Source organism: Felis catus, chromosome A3, assembly GCF_018350175.1.
Source record: "Felis catus isolate Fca126 chromosome A3, F.catus_Fca126_mat1.0, whole genome shotgun sequence".
Taxonomy (NCBI): Eukaryota; Metazoa; Chordata; class Mammalia; order Carnivora; family Felidae; genus Felis; species Felis catus.
The window spans coordinates 10583831-10610735 of NC_058370.1; the positions used below are offsets into that span (position 1 = coordinate 10583831).

The window sequence follows — 26905 nt, forward strand, 5'->3', positions numbered from 1 at the left end:
TGAAGCGCTGTCCCTGAGGCAGGGCTCGGCGGGGAGGTGGGCAGGGCGGGCCCCGACCTTCCTGTGACCCTCCTTCGGATAAATCAGCTAATGATGCCATGGAGCTGCCTTAGAGAAAGGTCTGAAATGAATGACGATGACGGCGATGGTGATGACGGTTACTGCTGATATTTATTGAGCACTTACTGAGTGCCTGGCACTGTTCTCAGCGCTTTGCGTGTGTTATATCATTGACTGCTCACCGCAGCCACCGGAGGGGTATCTACGATTAGGGGCCAGTGCCGGAAAGCCCCGATGAAGGTTAGCTCTCAGAGGCCGACGGGGCCCGAGGAAGCTGGTGGTCACAGCCCCCAGGACTGGGTCGGGCTCTTTGCTAGTGTTTTCTACCCATCCCGGTGGGAGAGCGTCATGCCTGGGGCCTCGGTGCCGGCGTTGGCACGGAAGGTGGGGGGAAGCACGCGTGGACTGACTGCGCCCGGTCCCCTGTGCCAGCGCAGCCAGCCCGTCCTGTGGGACGGCCAGGTTGCTGCTCCTTCAGAGTCACCTGAGGTGGGGAGCTGGCCGGTGTCCAGGGCCTGGCGAGTGAGAATCAGGCTTGGGGCTGAAAGATGCCGGTGCACTGAGTGGCTCTCTCCCTCGAGAGGGCGGCGGGCTCACCGCGTCCGTCTGAGACGTTCACCCAGGAGAGGCGAGCAGGGTCACCTCTGAGACCAAAACGATTTCTCTGGGCTGTCGTTGATGTCACGTCCTGCAAATGTGACGCGCCACGGAATCCCCTTCTGTGTCTGCAACAGCCCCGCGAGGGCGTGATGAGAACGAGAGAGGCGGAGATGATGGATGACGTCTGCCGAGCACCTGCTGTGTGCCGCCCCTGTTCTGAGACCCCGTTCGTCCTCCCGAGTCTGGGAAGTAGATCAGAGGGACACCGTTTCTCTTTCACCCGTGTGGAAGCATTTTCGGGGGCGGGGGGTGATCCGAGTGACTTTCCCGAGGTCAGCAGCCCGCACGATCGGCGGCTCCGACTTGGGCTGGGGTCCGCCAACTCCCAAGCCCCCGGTTCTACTGCTCTGAAACCTCTTCTTCGGGCTTCCTGGTGGCAAAACCAGGCCCTGGGTGGCTTTGGTGGCTGGGCAGATGCCACGTGGCTCACCGGAGGCCCGGGCTCGGAGGCACATTGTCGCATCCCCAGGCCGCGAGCCCCAGCGCCCTGCCGCGATTCCGTGAGCCCGCGGACACCCGGATGACCGGGGACGCGGGGCGACATGAAAGGAACACGCTTGGCCTTGATGGGGCCCAGCCCCCGGCTCGCTGGAGGCAGTTGAAAGGAAAGCTCCCGATAAGGAGACACTTTATCATGCCTCTTGACAGGCTGTGCTTCCTCCCCTCTGTGGCCCCAGCCTTAAACCCCTTCCAAGTCCCTGGCGTGGAGCCTCGGCCACCCCGTGCTCTGGTGGGGCCGTGAGCGGGTGGGAGTGGGCCCGGGGGGGGGGGGGATGGATGCCAACCCTTTGAAACCACCCAGAGGGCCCCACGTGGCCCTTATCTTGGCCCGTGGTCGTTTCTGGGCCGGAAAAGGGAAGCACAGAGAGGAAGGCCTTTCTCCTGTGGCTTTTGTGTTTGGTTCGCATTAATCGAGGCGGGCCCGGGACTTTTGTTGTCTGTTTTCCCACTTTTCAGCGCCAGGATGATGGATGACTCTCGGGGGCTGGCAGGCCACACGCCATGCCACGCTCACGCACGCTCACGGCCGGCGGATGTTCAGTCTGCCGTGCGGCTCCCGGACCAGGGGAGCGCTGTGCCAAGTCTGAGCGGGGTCCTCCGGCCCCCCAGGGCTGCCCCGGGGAGCGCGGCCGTGCCAGGGAGTGGAGGGCTGTGAATTCATTCACTCCGGGGCCCTGGCAGCCGGTGGCCTTGTCTAGACAGGAAGATGTGTGTGATCGGATTCGAAGACGGGGCTGTAGTTCCTGCTGCGGTGAGCAGCAGCCTGGAGCCCTGGGGCCGGGGGCGGGGAGGGGTGGGGGGAGCCCAGGCTGGTGGAGGCAGGGGTGTCTGTGCCCCCACAGGAGGCACAGAGGCCAGGAAGGGCAGAAGTGATACAAGGATGGGCCATGGAGAGAGGGGACCGGGCCAGGACAGGAGACTTACGCTTTTCGCGGGGAGCGGGGCTGGGAACAGAGTGACAGATGGATGTGCGAATTGTCCAGTGGGTATTCCCACGCACAGATGTGCATAGAGATGTCCCCACCCGCGGGGCTGTGCCCAAGCCGGTTTGTACTGGTTCACGGGAGCTGATGGTTACGTTTTCAGGAATTCTACCACGCTTTACTATATAATCTGTGCTGATTTTACACCCCCCGTAGCCACAGGGTGGGAAGAGCGTCTAATGCTGTGCTCCTGGATGGCTCTTCCCAGCTCCGTGTTCCCTGACGTCATGCCCGTGGCTTGAAATCAGCCACGGTGGGAGCATTTCCACCCTGGAAATTAGCGAGCACTACAAATCCAGCCCTTTGCCTCGGAGAACCGGTTGTCACACACACACACACACACACACACACACACACACACACACACACACACACACGTACCAGCCCCCTGCTGTATAGCCCGCAGGCACACACACACACAGAATGAGGAAGACAGACGGACACACAGGCCAGCAGTTGCTTGAACAGATGCCGCTTTTGTTTCAGGAAAATGCATCAAACTTTTATACATGGGTCGATTTTTTTTTTCTTTTTGTCTGTTCCCTTCTCTGCATGCAGGACCCTTCTAGCACCCAGGCAGGGCAATGGTGTGTTTTCCTCTTGCAGTGAAGTCTAGAGCAGGACTTCTTGGCCCCCTGAGCAGAGGTTTGCTGAGCCTCTCCTGTGTCTGGGCACCGAACCCAGGTAGTTTTCGTAACTCGTCCCTTGCCCCCCATCACCCAGGCTGGGTTGTGTTTTTCCCTAGCCCCTTCTGTGATCTACTCTGTATGTCAGTCCGTATCCTGCAAACTGGGGTTCCCTGGGAGATGAATTCTTAATCGGCATTTTAGAAAGCACTTCTGTAACTATTTTTTTGGCCCCTTTGTTTTGTCGCGCGTTTATGTGCGCCTTTGATTTCTGACTGGTGATCCTGGTTTCCTATTTATGGTGGTGACATAAAGATCGTCCATACATTTCTATAAGTAAAAATAGGAGTTAATTTTAATTCTTTTTTTTTAACCTTTATTTTTGAGAGAGAGAAAGGGAGACAGAGTGCGAGCAGGGGAGGGCCAGAGAGAGGGAGTCACAGAATCCCAAGCTGACTCTAGGCTCCTAGCTGTCAGCACAGAGCCTGACGTGGGTTCGAACTCACGAACTGCGAGATCATGACCTGAGCCGAAGTCGGATGCTTCCCCGACCGAGTCACCCAGGCTCCCCAGAAGTTAATTTTAAAGAGAAAGGTTCAGGAACATGGTTGGAGAATGGCTGAGGTTTGGGGAGCACTGTTGTGGCCCCTGTTGTGTGCTGTCCCCTGCCTCCCAAAGTAATAGGCACAGAATATCAGTGAGTGGTCAAGAGAATGGGCCTTGGAGCCAGACCTGCCAAGGGTGGAACCCTGGCTTCTCCTTGCCTGGCTGTGTGACCTTAAGCAAATTGCCTACCCTCTCTGTGTCTCACTTCCCCGTATGAAATCGCAGCACCTGCCTCACGAGGTCGGCCTGAGGATTGGATGCGTTGGTAGATACCGGCACTTAGAACAATGCCCAACATTTAGCAGGCACTCAAGACGTTATGAGCTGCTGCTGTCTTTGCAGTTGGCATTATTTCGATTAATTATAGCGTTCTCCTGCGATACCAATTTTCCTTAGCATGGCTTTTTTTTTTTTTTTTTTTTTTTGGTGGGGGGGTGGGTGGAATAGACAGGGTTCAACAAATATTTGTTGACTTGACTTGAATTTTAGATTTTTAGAAAGCTGCCAGGCCTGGCACCTTTCGACCAGGAAAAAGCAATTGGGAAACCAGACAGAAAGTAAGCAGCAATTTTATTTCTAGCAAAAGCCCCATCGTTACTCCTGTGTGCGTCAGACAGCCGTCTGTTCCCCCATGCCACCACCCCCCTCCCGGGAATACCTTTCTAGACGCTCACTCAGATTGTGCACGGGAGGGCGGGGAGCCTCCTGGATTGACTTGGGTGTCGTCACCCGATCTATTTCTGAGCGGTTGGATTGCTTGACTTTTTGTTTAGGGCAGTCTCTTTCAGATTCGCTTTCAGCACCGGCTCTTCAGAGAAATCATTTTTTGGGGGGAAGACACCTATAAATCAGACATGTGCTCTGATCTGTGGATCTACTGTTTGCACCTTGAGTTTTTGGTTTTGTTTTTGTTTTTTTTAATTGCGGTTCACCTAACACGGTTGTCTTCTTCCCACTGAGGTACAGTCAAGGGGAACGTGGAAGCATGCAGAAAATTCCATTATGGTGGTAGAAGGATGGGCCTTTCAGTTAGGCCTAGAGCTGTATCTAACAGAAATCCAAAATCACAGTTCCTTAAACACTCAAACATTGATTCTCTTATGTGCAAAGTCTAGAGATGAATGATTCAGAGCGCTAGGAAGCCATCAGGAATCCAGGCTCCTTCTCTCTTCCTGTTCCACTCAAGGTTGCCTCGCGGTCCAAAATGATTGCGGGAGCTGCCGCCATCACATCCATGTTCTGAGCAGAGAAATCCCAAGGAGGAAAGAAGACAGGGCAAAAGGGGCCCGCTCCCCAGTTGGGTTAGCTTCCTCCTGGGAACCTGTTTGCAAGTTCGCACCACACTTCTGTTTGCATCTCATCGACTCAAACCCAGTAATGTAGCCACATTGATCTGCACAGGGGGCTGGGAAGTAGAAACTCTTAGCCAGGCTCCATTGTCACCGGAGACAATTGGGATCCTGTTACTAAGGAAGGGAAAATGAGTACCGGAGAGAGGGCATCTGTTGACCTTGAAGAAGAAAGATACTGTAACACCATTTTTATCATACAAGCTTAACGTTTGGAGAGATGGGGTACTTCGTTTCTTACCTGATTGTCTATTGCTTGTGGTCTCAGGAGGTGAATGTTCAAGCTGGAGACGCGACAGGGCTTTGGGAGAGGTCCGTACAGGATGCCACCAGAGAGGAGGGCAGGAAGGGTCTCCTGTGATGGCGGATGGTCCCTGGGGACATTTGAGATGCTCTCTTGAGGACCCGTGTGCCAAAGTCAAAACCCCCAGCCCTCCCTCCCGCTAGTCCTATCGTTTTCAGTGCTGAGTTGCCGGCATCTAGAACTGTGTGAGGCACATCGGAGGCACTTTGTCTGTAGTCCATAAAAGAATAAGGGAACCTGAGCCTTTTTTGCCTCATCTATAAAACCCGGATGAGTGCCTGCCTCCTTCTGGCCTTTATACATAGAGCATGTCCTAAGGAGCCATGGGGACAGCAGGCGCCATAGTCCTTTAAAAGTCAGTGCTCAAAATTCTGGGCAAGGTGCAGCTCTTTTTAAAAAGTCCTTTTTTCTTGTAACTAAGGTAATATATGCTCGTCGTGCAATGTTTAGAGTATACAGATCACTCATTAATTATTAGGTACCTACTGCATGCCAGGCTCTGAGTCCAGGTGAAACATGAGGTGTTCATTCCATTGAGGAAACAGACATTGAACAGGTTAAACAATCAATAGGATCATTTCAGGTTGTATTATTTATTTATTTGTTGGTTTATTCTTTAAATGTTTATTTTATTTTGAGAGAGAGAGAGAGAGCGAGCATGAGTGGGGGAGGGGCAGAGAGAGAGGGAGACCCAGAATCCGAAGCAGGCTCCAGGCTCTGAGCTGTCAGCACAGAGCCCGACGTGGGGCTCGAACTCACGGAGTGTGAGATCATGACCTGAGCTGAAGTCGGACGCTTAACCGACCGAGCCACCCAGGCGCCCCTGTGATAAAGAGTTTTAAAGAGAAAAAGTAGGTAATAGGAGAGAATGCCTGGGGAGGAGGTTTACTTTATGTTGGGGTAGTCAGAGGATTCCTCTCCAGGGATGGATTCATTTAAGTTGATTTTTGAATGACAATAAGGAACCAGGCACTTGAGAATCAGTGAACATTCCAGACAGAGGGAACAGCAAGTGCAAAGGCCCTGAGGCAGGAGAGCTCAGATATTTGAATGATGAAGAGGCCTGTATGGCTGCCTGCAGTGGCCGAGGGAAGGAACCGTAGGAGATAAAGCTGGACAGAGAAGAAAGAATCTGATCATGCAGGACCTTTGCAGGGCATGGAATTTGAATTTAACTTTTTATGCACTGGGAAGCCATTGGTGGGTTTCAAGAAGAAGAATGATGTTACCTGATTTACAGAGATCTCTCTGGCTGCTTGTAGAGGCTATTTGGAATGGGGTGGGGCTGAGAGAGAAGCAGGGAGATAAACAAGGGGGTGGGTGCAGTGGTCTAGACCAGAGGTGGCGGCCGTGGGACCCCGGGAAGGTACAGGAGCAGGTGAGAAGTGACGGGCTGGCAGTTCTGCCAGTTTGAGCGACAAGGGGTGGGATTTCAGTACAGGATTCCTGCAGAAAAAGCGTAATTGAAGAGCGGTTCTTACGGGGGTGATTTTTGTCTCCCAGGGGATATTTGACGGTGTCCAGAGACGTTTCTGATCCTCACGGCTGGGTTGCGGGGGAGGAGGGAGGGGGGAAGCAGGTTACCAGCATCTAGTGGGGAGGCCAGAGATGCTGTTGAACATCGTATGGTGCGCAGGGCGGCCCCTGCAGCAGGTAATGAGTGATCCGGCCCCCAGATCAATAGTCGCCTTTGGTCAGTCCGCCAAGGCTGAGAAATCCTGACTCGCTCGTTGTTGGTTTTTTTTTTTTTTTTTTTGACGTTTATTTATTTTTGAGACAGAGACAGAGCATGAACGGGGGAGGGGCAGAGAGAGAGGGAGACACAGAATTGGAAGCAGGCTCCAGGCTCTGAGCCATCAGCCCAGAGCCCGACGCGGGGCTCGAACTCACGGACCGCGAGATCGTGACCTGAGCCGAAGTCGGACGCCCAACCGACTGAGCCACCCAGGCGCCCCTCGTTGTTGTTTTTTAAACCCCGTATCTTAAATAAATGATGGGGGACCCTGATAATCCCAAATGTTCCCATCTATCCAGAGAGGTCCCTGTGCTGTGCGGTAATTGTTCGGTAGGACGCAGCTCTCCGCTTGACGGCCTTTCCCCGAGAGGCCCTCTGCTCAGTGAACGAATGAATGAATGAGTGAGTGAGTGAATGAGCGCGGGAGCCGCCTTCATAAAGAGGTGAGTCAGAGCGGATCGGCCCCCAGTCTTCCATCATGTTACGAAAGCCAGGCCCCGTGCGGCCGCACACAAGAACGGGCTCCTTGTTCCTGTATGATGTGATTTGTTCATCTGCCAGCGCGCCCCGCCTCTCCCCAGGTCACCGGCCGCGGCCGGCTTCCCGCCGTCTCGCCGTGCGCAGGGCCCAAGAGCTGTGCGGGGGCCCTCCAAAAACCCACCCTTTGAAATGAAAGAAACTGGATCTTAAAATCCCAAAATAGAGTACGGAAAGGTACACCTCACGTCTGCCTTCCCCTTTTCCCCCTCGTGGCAAAAGTGACTCAGAGCTCTTGGTCTGGATCCAGAGAGACCTGCGCGGCCCTGGGGCTGGGGGCGGGGGTGCGATTGTGTTGGGGACGGTTCTCACCTTTCCGAGGGCCCTCTTGCATTTCTGGAGCCCGCCTTCCCCCACCCCGCCATCCCGGGGAGCTTGCTCAGCTTTTGGCTGCCGTGAAAAAGGAGGGGCCGGAGTGTATGTTTCGCCCAGATGTCCCTGTCTTTGGTGGAACGTTTATGTAAAGCTGAACTGCGGTTTCTTGGCGGAGTTTTTATCAGCGTTCTCGTGGGGCTGCCGTCAGGGCGGGCAAGGTAGAATTCTTGCCCCAGCATCCTTGGGGTGTCCGCATGCTGCCGGGTCGGGTACCACTAGATCGGTGGGTGCGCAGACGGGCCGAGAGCTGCCTTGGGTCCTCAGCTGCCCCCCTGCGGGGCACTCGGTCCTCTCCCCCTTCCCCGCTTCTCCCAGAGCCCAGGCCCCTGGCAGACAGTGTATCTCCTATTCCTCAATATCAGGCCAGAGCCTGGAATGGGACTCCGGGAGAAACGTTTTTGAAGTGTGCTGTCCCTTCTTGTGGGGTCTTCGGGTGAACACACAGGCGGGCTGGGGGGCATCGCCCGGCCCTCGCTTTTCCCTCACCGTCTCCATGAGGCTGCCAAGTCACTGCACTTGCGACTCTGTCGCTGCCTGGAGAAGAGATTGTCAACTTCATTTTTCCAGCCCGGGTTTGTCTCTTCTCTGACTTCCAATGGACTTGGCTTCGTATAATATGTCTCTTTCACGGTGAGACACATTCCTGCAGACTGGCTCAAATGGTAGTGAGTTTAGGCGGACTCCAAATGTGGGGATTCTCTTCCAGACATGAATAAGCCTCCTCTTTCAGGGTCACTGGAGGATGAATCACTCGGCAATATGTTGAGCCACATAGGAGCCTGAGAATCAATCTGTTCATTTATTTACTCAGCAAATATTTATTGAATGTCTACTACATGCCAGGTAGTGCTCAAGGTGCTGGGCCACAGTAATGAACAAATTTTCATTCTAGCGGCAGCAGGAGGTGGGGGGGGGGGCAGACAATAAGCGCAAGCATGAGGGGACACTTAGTACCATCAAGAAGGAAATCAACAGGAAGCTATAATGGGGGCGACAGTCGGGTGAGGGTGGGGGCTCTACTCCAGCCAGGCCGCTCAGAGAAGGCCTTGAATATAGGCTAAGGTCTGATGAATTGGGAAGAACCGGCCACGGGCAGACGTGGGGGAAGGGTGTTCGAGGCTAAGGGAACAGCCAGTGCAAAGGCCCTGAGGTAGGAGCAAACTCAGCCTGTTGAAGGACCGTCATGGAGGTCCAGGTGGCTGGACCAAAGTTGGGGCGCTGAAGCTGGTGACGTGGGCAAAGACCAGATCATGCAGGGTTTTGTAGGCGGGGATGAGGCGCTTGGATTTTAGTCTAAACATACCTGAGGATCGTTACGTTTTAGGGCGGAGGGACCACCTTCAAGATGATCTCTTCCAAGAACCGAAACTAGAGAAGAGGAATTTGCCAAAAGTCACCCAGCCATTGGTGGGAGAATATTAATAAAAGCTGATATTTATTGAATGCTCACTGCATGCTTTGGACGTAACTCACTCAATCCTTCCAACAGCCCGGTGAGGTGCGTCACGTCCTTAGTCCCATTTACAGATGAAGAAACTGAGGCCCGGAGAGCTCCCTAACTTCCCTTCCATGACCGAGGGAGTGCCAGGGCCAGGATGTAACCCCAGACAGTCTGGCTCCAGGGCTTACGGCCCTGTGTCACAGTGACCCCACTCGAGGAACAGCACAGAAAGATGACCTGAAAACCACTCGTTTGGCTTAAAACAAAAACAAAAAACAAAACAAAACAAAAACACCAAAAAACCCCCAAACGCTGACTCAAAGAAGGCTTGCATGTTTTAATCCAGGACTTCCAGACTCCTCTCTTGTATGACTCAGTCACTCCTTGGCCAGAGAGAGAGGTGGTCTGGATGGGGGGTGCAGATGGGGAGCCACAGCTGAGCTGACGTTTCTGTCGGGTTGGACCAGAGGCTGGGGGTTCCGGGCGGAGGGGGGCGAGTGAGACCCGAGAAGGGAAAGCTGGTGTCTGTAGCCCCTGACGAGGGGAGGGGGCTTTGTGTCTTTGTTCGAAGACTGGGGATGGGGGGTGAGGAGGGGAGAGGAGGAGAGGGTGTGGCTCTCCGTCCGGAACCCCGCTTGCTAACGTACCTCGCCTCTGATCTCTCCATGGCTTCCTCGGGGTTCCCGGTGCGGACATGGTAATTGGAGACAAATTTAGCGTGTTTCGGGCCATCAGGCCTCTCTTCAGGCAGCGTGCTTGCTGTGCGGTAGATAGGTCTGTTTTTAATTTCCAGTGATGCGAGAAATACAGAATGACTTGCTTCTTAATTTAGAATCCTGAGAGGCACTGTCTTGTTTTGTTTTTGAGCCTGTGCCACATGTCTAATTCTCCCTCTCTGGGCTCACCATGTGATTCCACAACGTGGCCCCGTCCGTGGGTGTCCACGGCGTGCCGGGCACAGAAGGTCTCCTGTCCGGCTGGGGGCGCCCCCGCTTGGGTCGGAAAGAGAGACGTGGGGCTCCTTTTTCGTCACACGCTGGAGATGCCGTCCCCTCTGTTTGGGACGGGGCGGTCCAGGTACCGGTGGTCCGACCAGCTGAGCCCTCCCCGCGCTGAGCAGGACGCAGCGGTCGCTCCGGGCCAGGAAGGTAATTTGAGCTGGAGCGGAGGTGGTGTGGGCAGCAGAGCATCTCTTGGTCAGGGGGATGGGGATGGTCTGGAGAAGTTGCAGCCACTCAACCCCCTCCTGTGGGGCTCTCCTCCCTTCTAGTGTCGCTTACCCGTCGAGCAACAGCATGGCATCATCGTAGGCGCTATAGGTGGCTCAGTGAACAAGACAGGTTGCTGATGATGTAGTTGGAGGAGGCAGAAAAAGCAAATAAATACACCGTGCGAGGTCAGTTAGCGGTAAGTGGCTGACGTAACGTAAAGCGGTGTGGGTGAACGAAGAGTGCAAAGGGTGTGGGGCACCGTATTGGGGTGGGCCGTTGGGATGAGGAGAGGCTTGAACGAAGTGAGGTGCGGGCCCTGTGGGTCTGGGGGAAGAACCTTCCAGACAAAGGCCACAATAAGTGTTGCGACCCTGAGGCAGGAGGGCTCGTTGGAACACAGCAAGGCCAGTGTGGCTGGAGCGGAGGGAATAAGGAGGGTGGGCTGGGGATGGTGAAGACGGGACCAGATCATCCAGGATCTTCTGAGTCCCGGGAGAGACATCGGCTTGTTGATCTGAGTAAGATGTTTGCTGTCGGTGGGGAGCCGGGGAAAGGGGGGTGGGGGTGGTGTTGAGCCGGGGAAAAGGATCTCTAACTTAAGATTTTAAAGATCGTTCTGGCTGGTGTGTGGAGATGACATGGGGGGAGGGGGAGGGGGAGGGGAGGGAGGGCGGGGATGGATGGAAGCAGGAAGGAGGCTACTGCACCAGTCCAGGCAGGAGACCGTAGAAGCTGAGACCGGGGAGCGGTGGTGATAGGGCTGGTGAGAAGCAGTTAGATTTCGGGTGGATTTTGAGCGTTGAGTCACCAAGACTTGTTACTCGCCTGGATGTGGCGTGTGGTTTGCTTCTCTCTTGGTTTGTAGGCCCCATACCCCGAACCCCAAGGAAACCTGCTGGTGCTTGGGCCTTCCTCTTCCTTCGCTGAAGGGTCCCACCTTGGACTCCTACCCCCGAGGTTCCCGTGGGTGGGTCCTGGGTCTTTACTTGGCACGCAGGACGGGATGGGGCGTGCCTCTGTGCCTTGACGGCTTCAGGGTTTCTTCCTTGTGGCCTTTAAAAGAAAGGTCAAGATTCACAAAGAAAAAAGCGGGGGAGGGGGGGGTCTTCTTTCTTTCAAAGAATGTTTTGGCCTTATTTAAAAATTTTTTTTTAACATTTATTCGTTTTTGAGAGAGAGACAGAGGGTGAGCAGGGCAGGGGAAGAGAGAGAGGGAGACACAGAATCCGAAGCAGGTTCCAGGCTCCAAGCTGTCAGCACAGAGCCCGACGCGGGGCTCGAACTCACGGACCGCGAGATCATGACCTGGGTCAAAGTCAGACGCCCCAACTGACTGAGCCAGCCAGGTGCCCTGGCCTTATTTTTTTTTTACATTATACACTCAGAAGATAATTTTTCTGTTGAGTCGTAATCATTGTAATAGGTTCAGGGGAGCTACAACCGTGGGCTCCTGGGACAATAGAACTTCTCCCTGGGAATGATCAAAATCTAGTGGACATTTTAAAAAATAGCATCTGATTCTATTTTTATTTTAAATTTTATTTTGGATACACACACACACACATACACATAGAGTCCCCACCCTCACACCTTCATAACAGAAATAGATATATTCGTTCTTACTATTGATGGTACATTTTGGAGATGATTTTATATCTGGATATGAAGTGCTTCCTTAGAGTTGCCCAGGTTGTGCACTGTACAATGCCAACGGATGCCCTTCATAGTCACTGTCAGGCCAGTTCCTAGGATACTCATTCTTCACCGTAACAGCCTTATACTGCATAACATATTACTGCCAACCTAACCAGCCCTCTTTTGATTGGGCCCAGTCTTTTGCTATTTTAAAGAGTGCTGCGTTGAATAACCCTGTCCTTTGTTTTTTTCTGCACATCTGCCAGGGTATCCTCCGGCCAGCCCACTCACTAGCAGTAGAATTACATCTTTAATTTTGGAAGATAACCGCAAAATCGTCTGCCACGGATTTGCCGGCACCGCATTTCTGCGGGCTCTGTTCTTAAGTTTATGTATTTCAAGCAGGGTCACCAACCTGGGCGGTGCCCTTGTTCTGTCTGTGGTGTCAGGGCACGTAGAGCAGATGAAGGAGGCCAGACCCGGATCCGAATCCCTGCTCTGCCGCCCGCGTTCCGGGGAGGGGGCCGCTCACGTCTCTGAGTTTAGCTTCCTCGTCTGTAAAAGGGACGGAAGTGGGGAGACAAGCAGAGATTGATGGGGCAACGAATTCTATCTGGTACTGGTGGCAAACGCAGCAAAGGAGGTGGTTGCTGAGGGGCCCCGCCCCACCTGGGGAGCAAGGAAAGACTTCCGTGGGAGTTAAGATTGGAGCCACACTCTGCAGTGTGACCAGGAGTTAACTAGGACAGGGGTGGGGGTGGGGGGAGATCGTTCCCGACGATCAGACGCAGGGAAGATCCTGTAAGGGGCCGGGCCACACGCGGCATCGCGGCCAGTGGGAGCGGGAGAGACTGATGGCCAACTGAAGCGTCTAAAAGGTCATCCTGGCCGCAGGACGGTGGGCGATGGTGGGTGGGGACTGGAGGGGAAGGTGGGCGTTGGGACGAGGGAGGAGGCGATGGAGGGAGAGAGTGCACTTTAGGCAATGGAATTGGCAGGACTTTGAGGTGGAGCCTGTAAGAGGGAGAGGGATTAGGATTTAGGGCCAGGATTAGAAACCCAGGAATTAGCATTTCTAGCGAAGTTAATGTGTGCTCCCTAGATGGGTACGGAGGGCTTGTTGGGTTGCCTGAGGCGAGAGCAAAACCATGATCTGGTTTGCCTGGTGTGTGTGTGTGTGTGTGTGTGTGTGTGTGTGTGTGTGTAGGTCTGGGGGGGGGGTCTGTGTCTGGGGGAGGGGGTTGGGGGGCAGGCAAGTTCCACACTCTTCGCATCCCAAAATAAAGGCGGAATTTGGGATGCGTGCACATTTGTAAAGATCTTCTCCCCACATGCCTGTGGCAGAGTTGGGAATCGCAAGAAAACACCCTTAGGCGCTTTTCTCTTCTTTCAGAGTGGAGTCTTTGAGGACGGTACCAATTTCCTAATATTCCAAATTCAACAACAAAAAAAAGCTACTTAACATTGTTAAAGTTTGATTTTGGTAAAATTCAAAACAGTTTCTTTGGCCGGTTGCCATGTTGAAAATCATTCCCACGTTTTGGACGCGGTGGCAGTTGTCCATCTGAGAGTGTTTAAAAAGCTCTGAGCGGAGTCGATAGAAAAATCGTTTTCAAGGAAATGTCCTCTCCGAGCGCTCGCTGCGGCGTTCATAGCAGGGGAGAGTTAGAGCGAGCTCACTGCCCAGCTGGGGGGGGGGGGGGTGGGGAGGTCAAAGCTGTGGCCTGGAATAGGACTGAAACGCCAGGGCGAGGCAGGTGGGGTGGGGGTGGGGGCAGAGTTTAAGGCCGCACTCTCTCCCGGGCGCCTGCCTCCCATTTAGACAGTCCTCAGAACCAGGCCTTCCTTAAATCACGTGACCCTGTGCCCAGGCACCTGACCCGGTCCTGCTAGTCTGAGCCCTGGATACCGTGCGGCCCTTTGAGATCGCCTCATTAGACAAGATTCAGTGACGTGTGACAAGGGGACATGGTCACCCTGTATTGTTAAGTGGAAATAGCATGTAAGATAGAACCCCAGATATGTGGGCCTAGAGGAAACGTCTGGAAGGAATACATTAAAAGGCTTACGTATTTTGAGGGAGTATTCGTATGGTCTGTTTCTCCGACCATGAATGAGCTGTCACTCACTTTTCCTTTGTCTTGTTGTAAGGTTAATATCAACAAAGATCGGTGCCCTTTTATCTGTGCACCGGGGCAGTTAAACTGCTGTTGGGAGCGGGGAGAACTTGAATTGGGGGGGGTGGGGGGTGGGAGGGAGGCAGGGTCTGATGAGCCCTCCCTGTGAACATATGCGCCTCTGAGGAGTGGACACCGATGTTCCCCTCTGGGTCCTTTTTGCTGAGCTGGGGGGGTGCCCCTGCCTGTCTTGAAATGCCTCCTCCGGGTTCCGGGAGAGTTGGCCTTTTTCCGAGTTAAGAGGCAGGTATGACACAGAGGAAGCCGATGAGGGCACATCCCTGGGGTTCCACCCGGTGGCTCTGGGGCTGTAGGGTTTTGAGGAGGTCCCTCAACCCCGCCGAGCCTCAGCTTTCTCGTCCAAAAAAGGAGGAACCCTGCTTTCCTGCTGTGCAGATTCCACCAGCTATGCCACTCCCTACCCGCGTCTCAGACCTCACGATGTGCCCTAGAGACATTCCTTCTTCCTGGAACCCTGTCAGCCGCCTGGGAAATGACAAGAAGCAGAACTTTCCCTTCCAGCTCCCACGTCAGAGGGGCTGTTAGCCCGCAGAGAAGATTGGGTTGACCACCCACAAGCATGTTTCGGGTTGTTTTCCACTTTACCGGGCTTTCGCAGACAACCTTTACCTTTCCATTCAGTTCTGTAGTACCACCTTTGTGTTCTGAGTCATCCTCCTCCGGTGACCAGGAAGATTCTCGGTTCACGGGCACCCTACAGAAGTCATCCTACTTTGTCTTTGAAAGAGCCCTGGGGAGTGGGAGGTGGTGTCCCTGTTTTACGGGAGCATTTGAAACTCAGAGGGGCGGAGCCACTGCTGCAAAGTCACACCGCTTTTCAGAAACCGAGGCAGGATTGAAATTCAGCTGTGACTGGCCGAGGGTGAAATCCTTTCTTCTTTCTCCCGAGTCCAGAGCCCTCTCCGGTGTCACCTGGCAGAGGGGGCCTCTCAGTGAGGTGGGCGCCCATCTGTTTGCACTGCAGTAGCTGGTCCGACCCAACCAGGGGGAGCTCTGGAATGCAGAGACGTCCTTCTTGAAGGAGTGGGTTTCTTCGTCCACAAAGGAGAAACATTATTTGTGCTGAATTTTCTGATGCCCTTCTTTCTCTCTTGCTCCCCCAACACCCTTGATCTCACAGTTGAGCCCTTACTTGTGTTCCCTGACGTGCATTTCTGCCCTGTAGTCCTAGACCCCAGAGCAGCTGTAGACCCAGGTGGCAAGGACACGGAGCATGTGTCGGTTAAGGGGGTGGCCTGAGAGCCCGGAATCCACATCCTAACTCCGTCCTATGCTAGCTGTGTTAACTGGGACAGATCGCTGGTCCTGCACAAGCCTCGGTGGGTCCAGCCTACACAGAGCTGTGACGCACGTAAATCATCGAGCTCGGTGCTGGGCTTGTGGGATATGCACTGAGCTGACGCATCGTTGTTGATCGTGACCACGAATCCAGTATGTTTACTGATCACGCTGAACACGGTAAACAAAGTTCCTGCTACCAAGATGCATGGACCTCGTGTTTCGGTGGGGGAGAGAGATACTAAGCAAACAACAAACAAAACCAGAAAACCTCAGGTGGTAATGAAGTCATTGTGCCAGTGGTGTGGTAGTGAACCTTGAACATCCAATTCTCTGGGGGAAAAAGAAAAAAGAGCCTCGATTTGTAGCATTTGCCAGTTTGGGGGGTATCGGTATCCCTACTGTGGGGGACTTCAAGTGACCAAAGTGGCACCCACTGACTCTTAAAATTTCTAAAAAGTTAACAAGTGGGTCTTGTAAGGCCCCCAGACCTGGCTCCAGCCTTGGGTGTAAGTGCATAATGTAGTTCGGGAAGGATCTGAAGATGAACTGTACCAGCAGAGGGGTGTTCTAGGCAGAGGAGGGCTGTGCAAAAGCCCTGAGGTTGGAGAGAGCTGGGTGTGCTCCAGGAGCAGAAGGTGGTTGGTTTTGGCAGGACTCAGTGGGGTGGAGGGAGAAGTGACAGGTTGGGCCGGCGGAAGCCTCATAGACCACGTTTGGATTTTATTCTAAGGCCACAGGAAGTCTTTGGAGAGTTGTAAGCGGGGGAGTGTCTGTGTCTGATTTGCACTTTTTTTTTTTTAAAGGCTCTTGGGCTATTTTGTGAAAGGCCAGCAAGAGACCAGTTAGGGGAAGTCGTTATCACCCCAGGGAGATGCATGGATGCTGGGACTGGTGTGCCGGAAAGGGGAGAGGTTGAAGTGGCTGGATTCAGGTAGAACTGTAGGGATGTGGCACAATTTTTTAAAAGTATATTTACTTTTATTTATTTTGAGAGAGAGAGAGAGAGAGAGAGAGAGAGAGAGAGAGAGAGAGAGAGAGCGCGAGCGCACACACATGCACAAGAGGGGCAGAGAGGATGAGAGAGAGAATCCCAAGCAGGTTTCACACTGCCAGCACAGAGCCCTATGCGGGGCTGGAACTCACGAACCCGTGAGATCGTGACTTGAGCCGAAACCAAGAGTTGGGCGCTGAACCAACTGAGCCAGCCAGGTGCCCCCAGGGGTGGGACAAGTTTTATCTTCAGGGATGTTTACCATGAATACACCCAGGCTGCTGCAATTTCTGTTCTGTCCTGGGGAGGAGGAAGGGACTGAGACCATCGGGGCTCACTCTCTGTCCTACCTACATTTCCTTCTCCACCCAGCGGGATGCTGTGTTTACCGCCTCCTGATCAAACCAGGAGAGGAGGTGAGGAAATCTGTTTATCTTGGGTCCAAATGTAAAGCAAAACCAACAAAAACAAATCTCTTCTCAACTCGGACCTCCTTCCTTTGATTTGTGCAGAACAGGACCCTGTTCTGCAGTTGGCATGGGGGAGAAAGACAAGAGGTTCTGACTTGGATTTCCATCTTTGCCTTGGGCAACTCTTGGGTGTGTATGACACACGGAAATGCTGTGGGTGTCGGCCTGGCAGCTTATGAAAAAGATGTCACCTGGCTCTGCTCCACTCCCAGCCTGTCTCTGTATGGTTTTTATTTTATTTTATTTTTTAATTTTTTTTTCAACGTTTCTTTATTTTTGGGACAGAGAGAGACAGAGCATGAACGGGGGAGGGGCAGAGAGAGAGGGAGACACAGAATCGGAAACAGGCTCCAGGCTCTGAGCCATCAGCCCAGAGCCCCACGCGGGGCTCGAACTCACGGACCGCGAGATCGTGACCTGGCTGAAGTCGGACGCTTAACCGACTGCGCCACCCAGGCGCCCCATCTGTATGGTTTTTAGAAGGACACAAGAGGACTCCCGTTTTTCCGGAACCGTGCCGTCCAGTAGAACTTTTCTTGACGACGGACGTGTTCTGTATCTGTGCCGTCCATCGCCGTGGCCACTAGCCATCTGAGGCCACCGAGCACTGGAAATGGGGCCAGCATGACTGACAAACTGAATTTTCCATTTTATTTAATTTTTGTATGTATTGTGTTGGACACCGCAATTCTGGACCACATGTCGTCCTCCATTGCCTTGGAGACTTTGTTTTTTGGCAGTTGATTGGAGGTCCTAGTTTTTTTTTTTTAATTATTTTAAGTTTATTTATGTTAAGAGAGAGACAGAGTGAGCTGGGAAGGGACAGAGCGAGAGAAGGAGAGAGAATCCCAATCTGACAGCACAGAGCCCGACGTGGGGCTCGAACCCGTGAACCATGAGCTCGTGACCTGAGCCAAAGTCAGACGCTTAACCAACTGAGCCACTCAGGCACCCCTAGCCTGGACAATTTATATCACTCAGAAGCCCATTGCTGTAATTAATTGTTTATATTTCATTTGTTTTAGTAAGCATTTTTGTGCATGACTCCTGACCGCACGATTTTTTTTTCTAGGGTACGTAGTGAGAAATGGAATTACCAGGTCATAGGGCATATGTGGTTTTAACTTTTAATTGAAATAGTTATACCAGGTTATGTTCCTATCAGCTGCGTGAGAGAGTGCCTGTGTGCCGTCTGTAAAACATGTGATTGTATCAAATACCAACATGCATGTCATTCTAATAGGCAAAAAAAATGTTATCCCAAGGTAATTTGCACTTTCCCGTTTACAAGTCAAATCGAACGTCTTTTCCAAGCTAATGACCATTTGTTTTTCAGTGAGTTGCCTGTTCAAATTTCTTGCTCATTTTTCCGTTGGATAGTTTTGTCAATTCATTCAGCAAATGCGTACTGGAATACCTGCCGTGTGCCAAGCCTTATTCTGGGTGCTAGGGATGTTGTGGCCAGTAAAATAAATAGACACACCTGCCCTCAGAGAGGTGATAGTCCAGTTGTAGAAGGACCTAAGCAAAAGGAATTGAGGAGCTATGTAATAATAGATGGGATAAAAAGAAGGAGAAGCAGAAAAGAAGGAAGGAGATAGTCCTACCCACTGGGGGTAAGACTCAGTTTTAAACAGGATGGCCAGGAATCTTGTCCTTTACTTATTCATTTGTAGGCATTCTTTATGTATTCTGTGTACTAATCCTTTGCCCGTTCTGTGTCGCACACATTTTCCTCCAGTCTTTAATTTTCTTTTGACTCAGATGATGGCACTTTAGCCTTGCTCTTTATTTTTTTTTTAATTAAAAAAAAATCTAACTTGTTGATGAGAATATATTCATGTAAAAGGCATACGTTTTTTCTTCTGATCTTCCCAAGCAACCCGTGTCAAGAGCTCTGGTTTATCTTTCCTGATTATTTTTTTGTCCTCACCACCATGTGACACTCTCCCCACCACCCTGCTGGCAGCTGAGCACTGGCAGTTTCCGGCTGTTTCTCCGTAAATACAGTTCTGATCTCCTACCTTCTCACGGTCGCAAAGGCTCCATTTTGGAGAGGATCTCCGTAATTCATTGTTTGAGCAGCCCTTCTGGTGGGACACCAGGGTTCCTCCTAGTTCTCCTTTCCTCCAGGTGGTGGGGCAGTCCTGCGCTCCTGCTGCTGCCCGGGAGCTTCTCAGATTTTTGAGGGACTATACCCACCAGCACCCTGCATGCTAGAGGTGTGTAATATTTTGATTTTGTTTTCTCCCCCACAGCTCCATGGCTACATGGAAAACAAGCCCCTCGGGCTTCAGATCTTCATTGGGACAGCCGACGAGCGGATCCTGAAGCCCCACGCCTTCTACCAGGTGCACCGCATCACGGGAAAAACCGTCACCACCACCAGCTACGAGAAGATCGTAGGCAACACCAAAGTCCTGGAGATCCCTCTGGAGCCAAAGAACAACATGAGGGCGACGTAAGGGCTTGGGGGCCGAGGGTGGTGGGTCTTTATGGGGAAGTGAGGGGGACCCAGGGGCAGGGATTTGGTAGTGGGGACTCTCTGGAGTTGAGTTGGTGGAAGGAGTCGTGGATGGTGGTTCCCACTCTGCGATGGGCCCATAGAGATTTGTTTGAAAAGTCTCTATTTTAAAAGCTTTATGTCTAAATACTTCTCTTGTGTGCTGGGAGAAAGACTACCTATGCATCTTTGGATTATGTTACTTGGGATGAGGCTAAGTTGATTTACGTGTCAGAATGTATTTGGCCTAAAGAAAATTTTTAAAGACGCAGATAGGTTGAAACTCACAAAGGAATAGGCGTGTAGCTCAAATTTGGGAAACGTGGCACCCATGCACTGGAGTTAAAAAAAAAAATCTCTTTATTAGAAAATAACCTTAACTTCCAAACGGTGAGAATTTTACAGAGGACCCTGTCTGCCGTTCGCTCAGCTTTGCCGATTGTGAACATTTTCCACGTTTGCTTTATCACTTCCTTTGCTCCTCGGTTTTTCCTGAACTGTTAGACACGGTGACTCTTTACCTTTACATAGTTGAGCGTGAATTTCCTCAGGACTAGAACGCCTAGGTTCTTTGGTGACCACAGTACCTTTGTCAAATTAAAGATGTTTAACGCCGATCCACCCCTCTTACCTATCGAAGAGTCTCCAATCAGTTTTGCCAGTCGCATACTTGAGTTTGTCAGACGCTTTTGAGAGTAGAGAAACTGGCATGAAAAGGTTCCCTAGGGAGGTACTTTCCACCGGGGAATTTCTCTAGTGACTTTGTGAGTGTTTGACTCCCATCTGGGCAGTCCGTTCCTGGCTGGAATCCTGATCGGCGGATTGTAATCCGCTCTCCCCGCCCCCGCCCACCTCCCCGTCTGTGGCTGGTGGTGAACCGTTTCGGTTAACTGACTTAGGTGGTCTTGTGGGTGATCTTGCCTGTTCACTGAGATGGTCAATTCTAAGTGGGGTTCTCGACCTCCTCGCAGCATTGACTGTGCGGGGATCCTGAAGCTGAGGAACGCGGACATCGAGCTGCGGAAAGGCGAGACGGACATCGGCAGGAAGAACACGCGGGTGCGGCTGGTTTTCCGGGTGCACATTCCAGAGGCCAGCGGGAGGATCATCTCCCTGCAGACTGCATCCAACCCCATCGAATGCTGTAAGTTGGGCGCTGGGCAGCGTCGGCCTTCGCCGCGTATACTGAACGTGACCTTCCGCCCCAGGCAAGGTGATCAGCAAGAATGCGCAGGACCCGCAGGGGTCGACAGGGGGCCCCGAGATGACCAGAGGGCCCAGACCCAGAGCACATTGAACGACTTCTCTCCGCTCTCATTTGCTTGTGGAAGGTTTTGTGGCCTCACAGGAAATGAAAAAATAATACAGCTAACGAGTAGCCTCCGGCTTTGTTTAGAGGATTCGAAAACGTATAAATGTTTTGGTCGTAAAAAAGGTAGATGCAGTTGGAGTGAGTTTACTGTACCCAGTGTCCTTTTTTCCTTTCCCTTAGCCTCTCAGTGGCTCTCGCTGACCGAGCGGTGACTCTGCTGGTCAAGATGCTGAACGCCCAGCAGTCAGTAGTTCCTTGAATATTACGGAGGTTCTAGGCCACAGCTGACGCTGGTTTTACAGAAGAGGAGGGGGAGAGATGAGGGGTTGGCCACCCCGGGCCAGCAGGGCTGGGATTGGGACAGGAGCTTTGGCACGCACGACCGTGCCCCGCCCCGCCCCCCCCCCCCAGCCCCTGCTGTCCCCCTCGGCCCATCCGTGCCTATTCACTGGGAATCTGCCCACTGTGCCCAAACCAAAATGCAGAGGAACTTCAGAATCTCGTGTGCAGTGGCCGAGATCTGCCGTGTGGAAGGGCTCTGAGCAGAAACGCGGCTCAGTTCTCATCGGCTTTGAAAGAAGAAGGCGCTTTGGGCTCATTCACGGGTACTTGAGGAGGCAAGTTGCATGATTGGTTTTTGCAGTTAGACCTGGCAAAGCTTCTCGTCGGCTCAGTGTTTGCGACTTTAGAAATCATTCGTCCAAGCACAGAGAAGAAAACAGTAAACGTTGTTGCAGAAACAAAAGCCGTTTATGTTATTTCTGTGTTCTTCGAAGAGTAGTTTTTATGGTGTTACGATCACGTTCCGTATGCAATTATGTTTCGGGATTCTGCTTCCTTTTTACTGGGCATTTTACCCTAACTGTGTGCCACAAAACTCAGTTGCCTAGAGAGGCCGGGGAGGTCACACGGATAAGTGGAGATGCAGCCAGCAGAGAGTGGTGGGGACCAGGGACCAGGAAGGCACATTCCCCACCTGAATGGGCCTGCCTTCTACAACTCCAGCCGGCATTTCCATGTGGGCATGGAGACTCGGAGGTGGCCGGATCCTCTGGCTTTTTAAGATAAACCCCAAATCTCCTGATTTTTAAAAAGCAGCAACAAATCCAAAATACCGTGTGGATGAGAGAAAATCTTCATGTGGCTTTGATTAATCAGAGAGAGTCTTAATCAGACACTAATGAGTAAAGGAAAAGCATGAATATCTTAGGCAGAAAGGGTTGGGGAAGACCGGCCCTCAGGATTTCATTTATTGATTAAAATTTTTTTTTCACGTTTATTTATTTTTGAGAGAGAGAGAGAGAGAGAGAGAGAGAGAGCACACGCAGAGGAGGGGCAGAGAGAGAGGGGGACCCAGAATCTGAAGCAGGCTCCAGGCTCTGAGCTGGCAACACGGAGCCCGATGTGGGGATTGAACTCACGAGCTGTGAGATCCTGACCTGAGCCAAAGTCGGACGGTGAACCGACTGAGCCACCCAGGCGCCCCTGGCGCTCGGGGTTAAAAGCCAGTGAGGAGAGACTGTGGGCCCTCTTGGGGGGAGAAGCCAGAACTTGGTCTTGGTCGGTCTTTGGAAAAAAGATGAAGGGGCCCTAGGATTTCCTCCAGCCACGGGAGTCACGATGTGGATCGGGCTGCACACGGTGCTGAGTCTCTGCTCTGACGTTAGAAGAGAAAGACCCAACAGCACACAACAAGGGAAAACAAGTGTTGAAAACTACGTCAGAAACATGGGAGTTCCCCTCCTCTACCCAGCAGACCTCACCCCTGTCCCCTGAGCGCTGGGCACAGCGGCTGCCTCACTACGGTGTTGGTTTTGAACATCTCAAGATGTTTTGGGAAGGAAACCCGGGCTCTTCCTCAGTAATTTGGGGGATTTTGAGAAGATAAGGTCTCCTTTTTCTGGAAGGTGACTCACTCGACAGGATGGGGCTGTGGTTTGTAGCAAGGTGGGGAGCAGGCGGCCTCAGGAGGGGCCACACGCCAGAGTCCCTGTTCCTCTCCGTCTCTGGGTCCCTTGGGTCAGTGTATCTCATGTTGATCTGAGAGTTGAAGGATCAGCGCTGAACCACATGCACCTCCAGCAAGATCTTCAGGGTGTCATGAAGTCATTTCAACCTTGAATATGGGCTTTTTTTTTTCTCTCTATATTTGGCTGATTCAACTACCTCCTTTTGACAGATAAGGAAACAGGCTTTCTTGGTAAAGTGATTCACTCACTTTTTTACTCAGTAGAGCTAGGGTCTCCAGCTTTCTGGTTCTGTGAAATACCTTCTTAGGGTTTCTAGAACACCTACGTTTCTTGCAGGGCCAGACTGAACTACCAGCTGGCCACACGCTCTCACCCAGAATCTTCTGTCCTTTTTATTGCCACCTCTGTTCTCTTTTCCAAGACTGGTGCCTGATTGTTAATATAAATATTTATTGACTAATGGGCTTACTATTAGAGATTCAGTAAATATTGACGACTAGTCTGTAGCACATAGTGATGATCCTTCGGGAGATATTCAATAAATATTTATTGACTAGTTGACTTTTTATATGCCCCCTGGGGAGGGTGAGCTGGTAAGAAAAACATTCAGTGGACTCATACTTATTGGCAAGGCTACCTTACTTTGGAGGTGCTGATTATATAACGTCTTGGGGAATCAAGGATGAGTTCTCAGATTCTAGCGAAAACAGGACAAACCCTGGGGGCCACTCTTGGGAAAGTAGGCCAGTTTGCTAGACTTGTAGATTCCTTATGTTGATGCATAGCACACCGGAGGTCAAACCTCACCTTTGCATAGACGGGTGCTCTGTGTGTTTCTCTTTCCACGAGACGTTCAGTATTGCCAAGGAGATGCTCTCAGTCCCCTCCCTGATTGTCAGCAGAGCCGAGTTTGAAGCTTCTCCAGTCCGCCTGGCTCTGGGTGCCGTCCCCACCCCTTCCCAGTCCTGACTGATAACCGGGTCTCCCCGGCTTCTCTGGGAACGTGGGAGAGTTCAGGAGGGAACACGCTTGTCTTCCCCAACGACAGACATCTAACTCTGCTCTCAGGGTTCTGGAGGCCAGAGCCCAGAATCCAGGTGACCGTCAGATTGTTCCTAATGGAGACTCTGAAGGGGGGACGTTCCAGGCCCCTCTCCTAGCGACTGGCAACGGCCGGCACTCTTGACTCTCCTTGGCTTGTGGGTCCGTGACTCCAGTCTCTGCCTCCTGTTCACGCGACCCTGTTGTCTGTGTGTCCTTCTCTGTCTCTTATGAGGACACTGTCACTGGGCTCAGGGCCCCCGCTAATCCTGCACAATCCACCCTCCAGTTTTACCTTATTTGTGCCTTCAGAGATGGTATTTCCAAATACAGCCACGTTTGAGGTTCTGGGTGCCTGGGGCTTTGTTCAACCCATGACCTCTCCTCCTCAGCTACATTTCTTGACTTCTCAGTCGCCTCTGGCCCTCAGTTCCCAAATCCACTGGGCTCTTTCTCTGTCCTCTCTCTTGGCTTTTGCCCACACTGTCACCTCCATCCAGAACGCTGGTTCTCAAACTTGGTCGCACGCTGGCACCACCTGGGGAGTTATTAAAAAACAAAACAGATAGGGGCGCCTGGGTGGCGCAGTCGGTTAAGCGTCCGACTTCAGCCAGGTCACGATCTCGCGGTCCGTGAGTTCGAGCCCCGCGTCGGGGCTCTGGGCTGATGGCTCAGAGCCTGGATCCTGTTTCCGATTCTGTGTCTCCCTCTCTCTCTGCCCCTCCCCCGTTCATGCTCTGTCTCTCTCTGTCCCAAAAATAAATAAACGTTGAAAAAAAAATTTAAAAACAAAACAGAAAACCCCCCCAATGTGTTGCCCGAATCCCACCCCGAAGATGGCAAGTCCCTTGGTCTGTGGTGGGGTCTGTGCATGGAGAGTTTTTGGAGGTCATCTGGTGATTCTGATGTGCTGGGAAGCGTGGGGCCCGCTCACCTTGCCCCCTCCGGTCCCTCGGTTGGCTCTTCCTTATCCAAGGTTGCTGTGTCCATGGCCCCTCAGGGAGGACGCACGCCCCCGACCCCACAAGGTACAGGTCCCCCGCTCCGTGCTGACAACCCAATTTACTCCTTGGTCTCTCTCCTGTAAGGACAGAGACCAGAAGGCATCAGCCAGGGCCTGGCACATAGCACCTATCTCTAAAATGTTTGTTTAAAACAAAAATAGTGAACGCCAGCCTCTCCAGGCTGCCCAGCGCAAGAAGAAGGTGACGAGGAAGCAGAAGGGGGCTGTCGGCAGGTGCAAAGGCCTTGTCCCATGAGCGTCTCTCTGGGAATCTCCTCCCTGCCCCTCTCTGTTCTTCGAGAGAACACCCAAGGCGGTTTCCCACCAAGTCCTGCCCACTCCCGGCACAGAATAGGAATCCACTTTGCTCCTTGTGTAGGCACTGGGGCGTGGGTGCATGGTGTAGACCAGAAAGTGGGTTTTCTCACATGCTCTTTTCAGCGCCTCCCTTCTCGTGACATAACTGTGTGTCACCGAGCTCTAATTGAGATACAACAAATGACACAGAGCGTGCGTCTTCAGTTCAGTGATTTTCAACAATTCAACGGACCTGCGTAACCACCGCTCACAAGGAGACGCGGGACATTTCCTTCCCCCCAGGAAGGGCCCTCACACCCCATCAGCCGGTGCCGCCTCCCCATCCCCACACACAGGCAACCACCGTTCTGATTTCTATCGCCAGAGATTAGCTTTCCCTGTTCTAGAACCTCACGCCATGGCATTGGACAGCGTGTACTTTGTGTCTGGCTGGTTTCGCCCAGCATCAGCTCGGTGCTTTTGAGAGCCATTGCTCTTACCACGTGATTCTGGCTGCTGTGAACCTTCTGATCCAAATGCTTTCACTGCCCTTGGGTGAACACCCGGGAATGGAATGGCCGGTTCACGGGGAAAGGTTATGCTCCAGTCTATGTATTTTCCAAACCATAAAATGATTTACTCTGAGCCAGAGTGCATGAGAGCTCCATCTGCCCCACGTCCTTACTGGTGTTGGCTTCTGCCTGTCTTTTCTACTGGGAGCCACCCCGGGAGCGGAAAGTGGACCTCCTCGTGCATGATTTGCATTTCCCCAGTGGCTCACGATGCTGAGTGCTGGCGTGTGCACCTGCTGGCTGTCCCGGTGTCTTCTTTGCTGAACTGTCTGTGCACAGCTTGTGCCCTCTTGCGATGGGGTCACTCCTCTTGTTATTATTAATACGCGTCAGTTGTTCATGCGTCCTGGGTAGGAGCCTTTTGTCCGATGTGTGTAGGATGAATATTTTCCCCGGTCCACGCTTGGGCGTCAATATTTTATTTTGACTAAATCCCAATGTATCATTTTCTTTTCTTTTGGGATTAGTGCTCTTTGCATTCCCCCAACAAATTTCTACCGGTCTGAGGGAAGCAAAGGCATCCTTTTACGTTTTCTTCTAGAAGCTTTTTGATGCTGGGTTTTAGGTTTAGGGATGCACTCCATCTCGGGCTAATTTTGGTGTCTGGGGTGAGTAGGGTCGGGGTCCATCATTCACCACCCCCAGATTGGCCCACCTCGGATGCCCTTTCCTGGAACCAAGCACTTGGACAACCCGACCGTGTTCCCCTCCCTCGCCAGCTTTCCTTCTCTGCCCCACTTGACTCTTGTAGGTCTGGCTTGGGAGACGGGCGATCACACGGCACTGCTTCGTGAAAATCTTAGAAGCAGTGGGACCAGACTGGCATATTGCCTCCTTTCTCGTGAAGCAGGGCTGCTTACCTCGTTCACCTGCTTCTGCCAGAGGCCGAGAGCACCTCCATAATTCTTGTGGGCGTCTTAACGTGGATTCTTCCACTGAAAACGCATCTGGAGCGCATGATACGCTGTTCTAGGCACTGGGGATAAGGTAAAACAGCGGTCAAGACAAAAGTCCCGGTCCTTGTGCAGGCCACATTCTAGCGAGGAAAACCCACCCTAAATAATGAAAACCATCATTTTCAACAGTGAAGTGTGATGACGAAAATATGCGTTGGTGACTTGGGGGGAGGGCTGAGCAGCAGCAGCCTTGGGTGTGCTGAGCAGGGGAGACTTCTTGGAGGAGGTGGCATATTAATCTGAACCTGAGCGGTGGGGGAGCATGGCCCAGCTGGAGGATACAGTTAA

General features: G+C 52.5%; 1 protein-coding gene across 9 annotated transcripts in view; it reads left to right on the forward strand.

Moving 5' to 3' along the window:
* NFATC2 (nuclear factor of activated T cells 2) overlaps nt 1–26905 on the forward strand; it is a 158727-nt gene that overhangs the window by 61342 nt on the left and 70480 nt on the right. For all 9 annotated transcript variants that reach the window (XM_023251100.2, XM_023251102.2, XM_023251098.2 and 6 more), the window contains exons 4-5: nt 19222–19424; nt 20438–20610. In XM_023251100.2, the coding sequence (XP_023106868.1) occupies nt 19222–19424; nt 20438–20610 (376 nt within the window). The remainder of the gene's footprint in view (nt 1–19221; nt 19425–20437; nt 20611–26905) is intronic.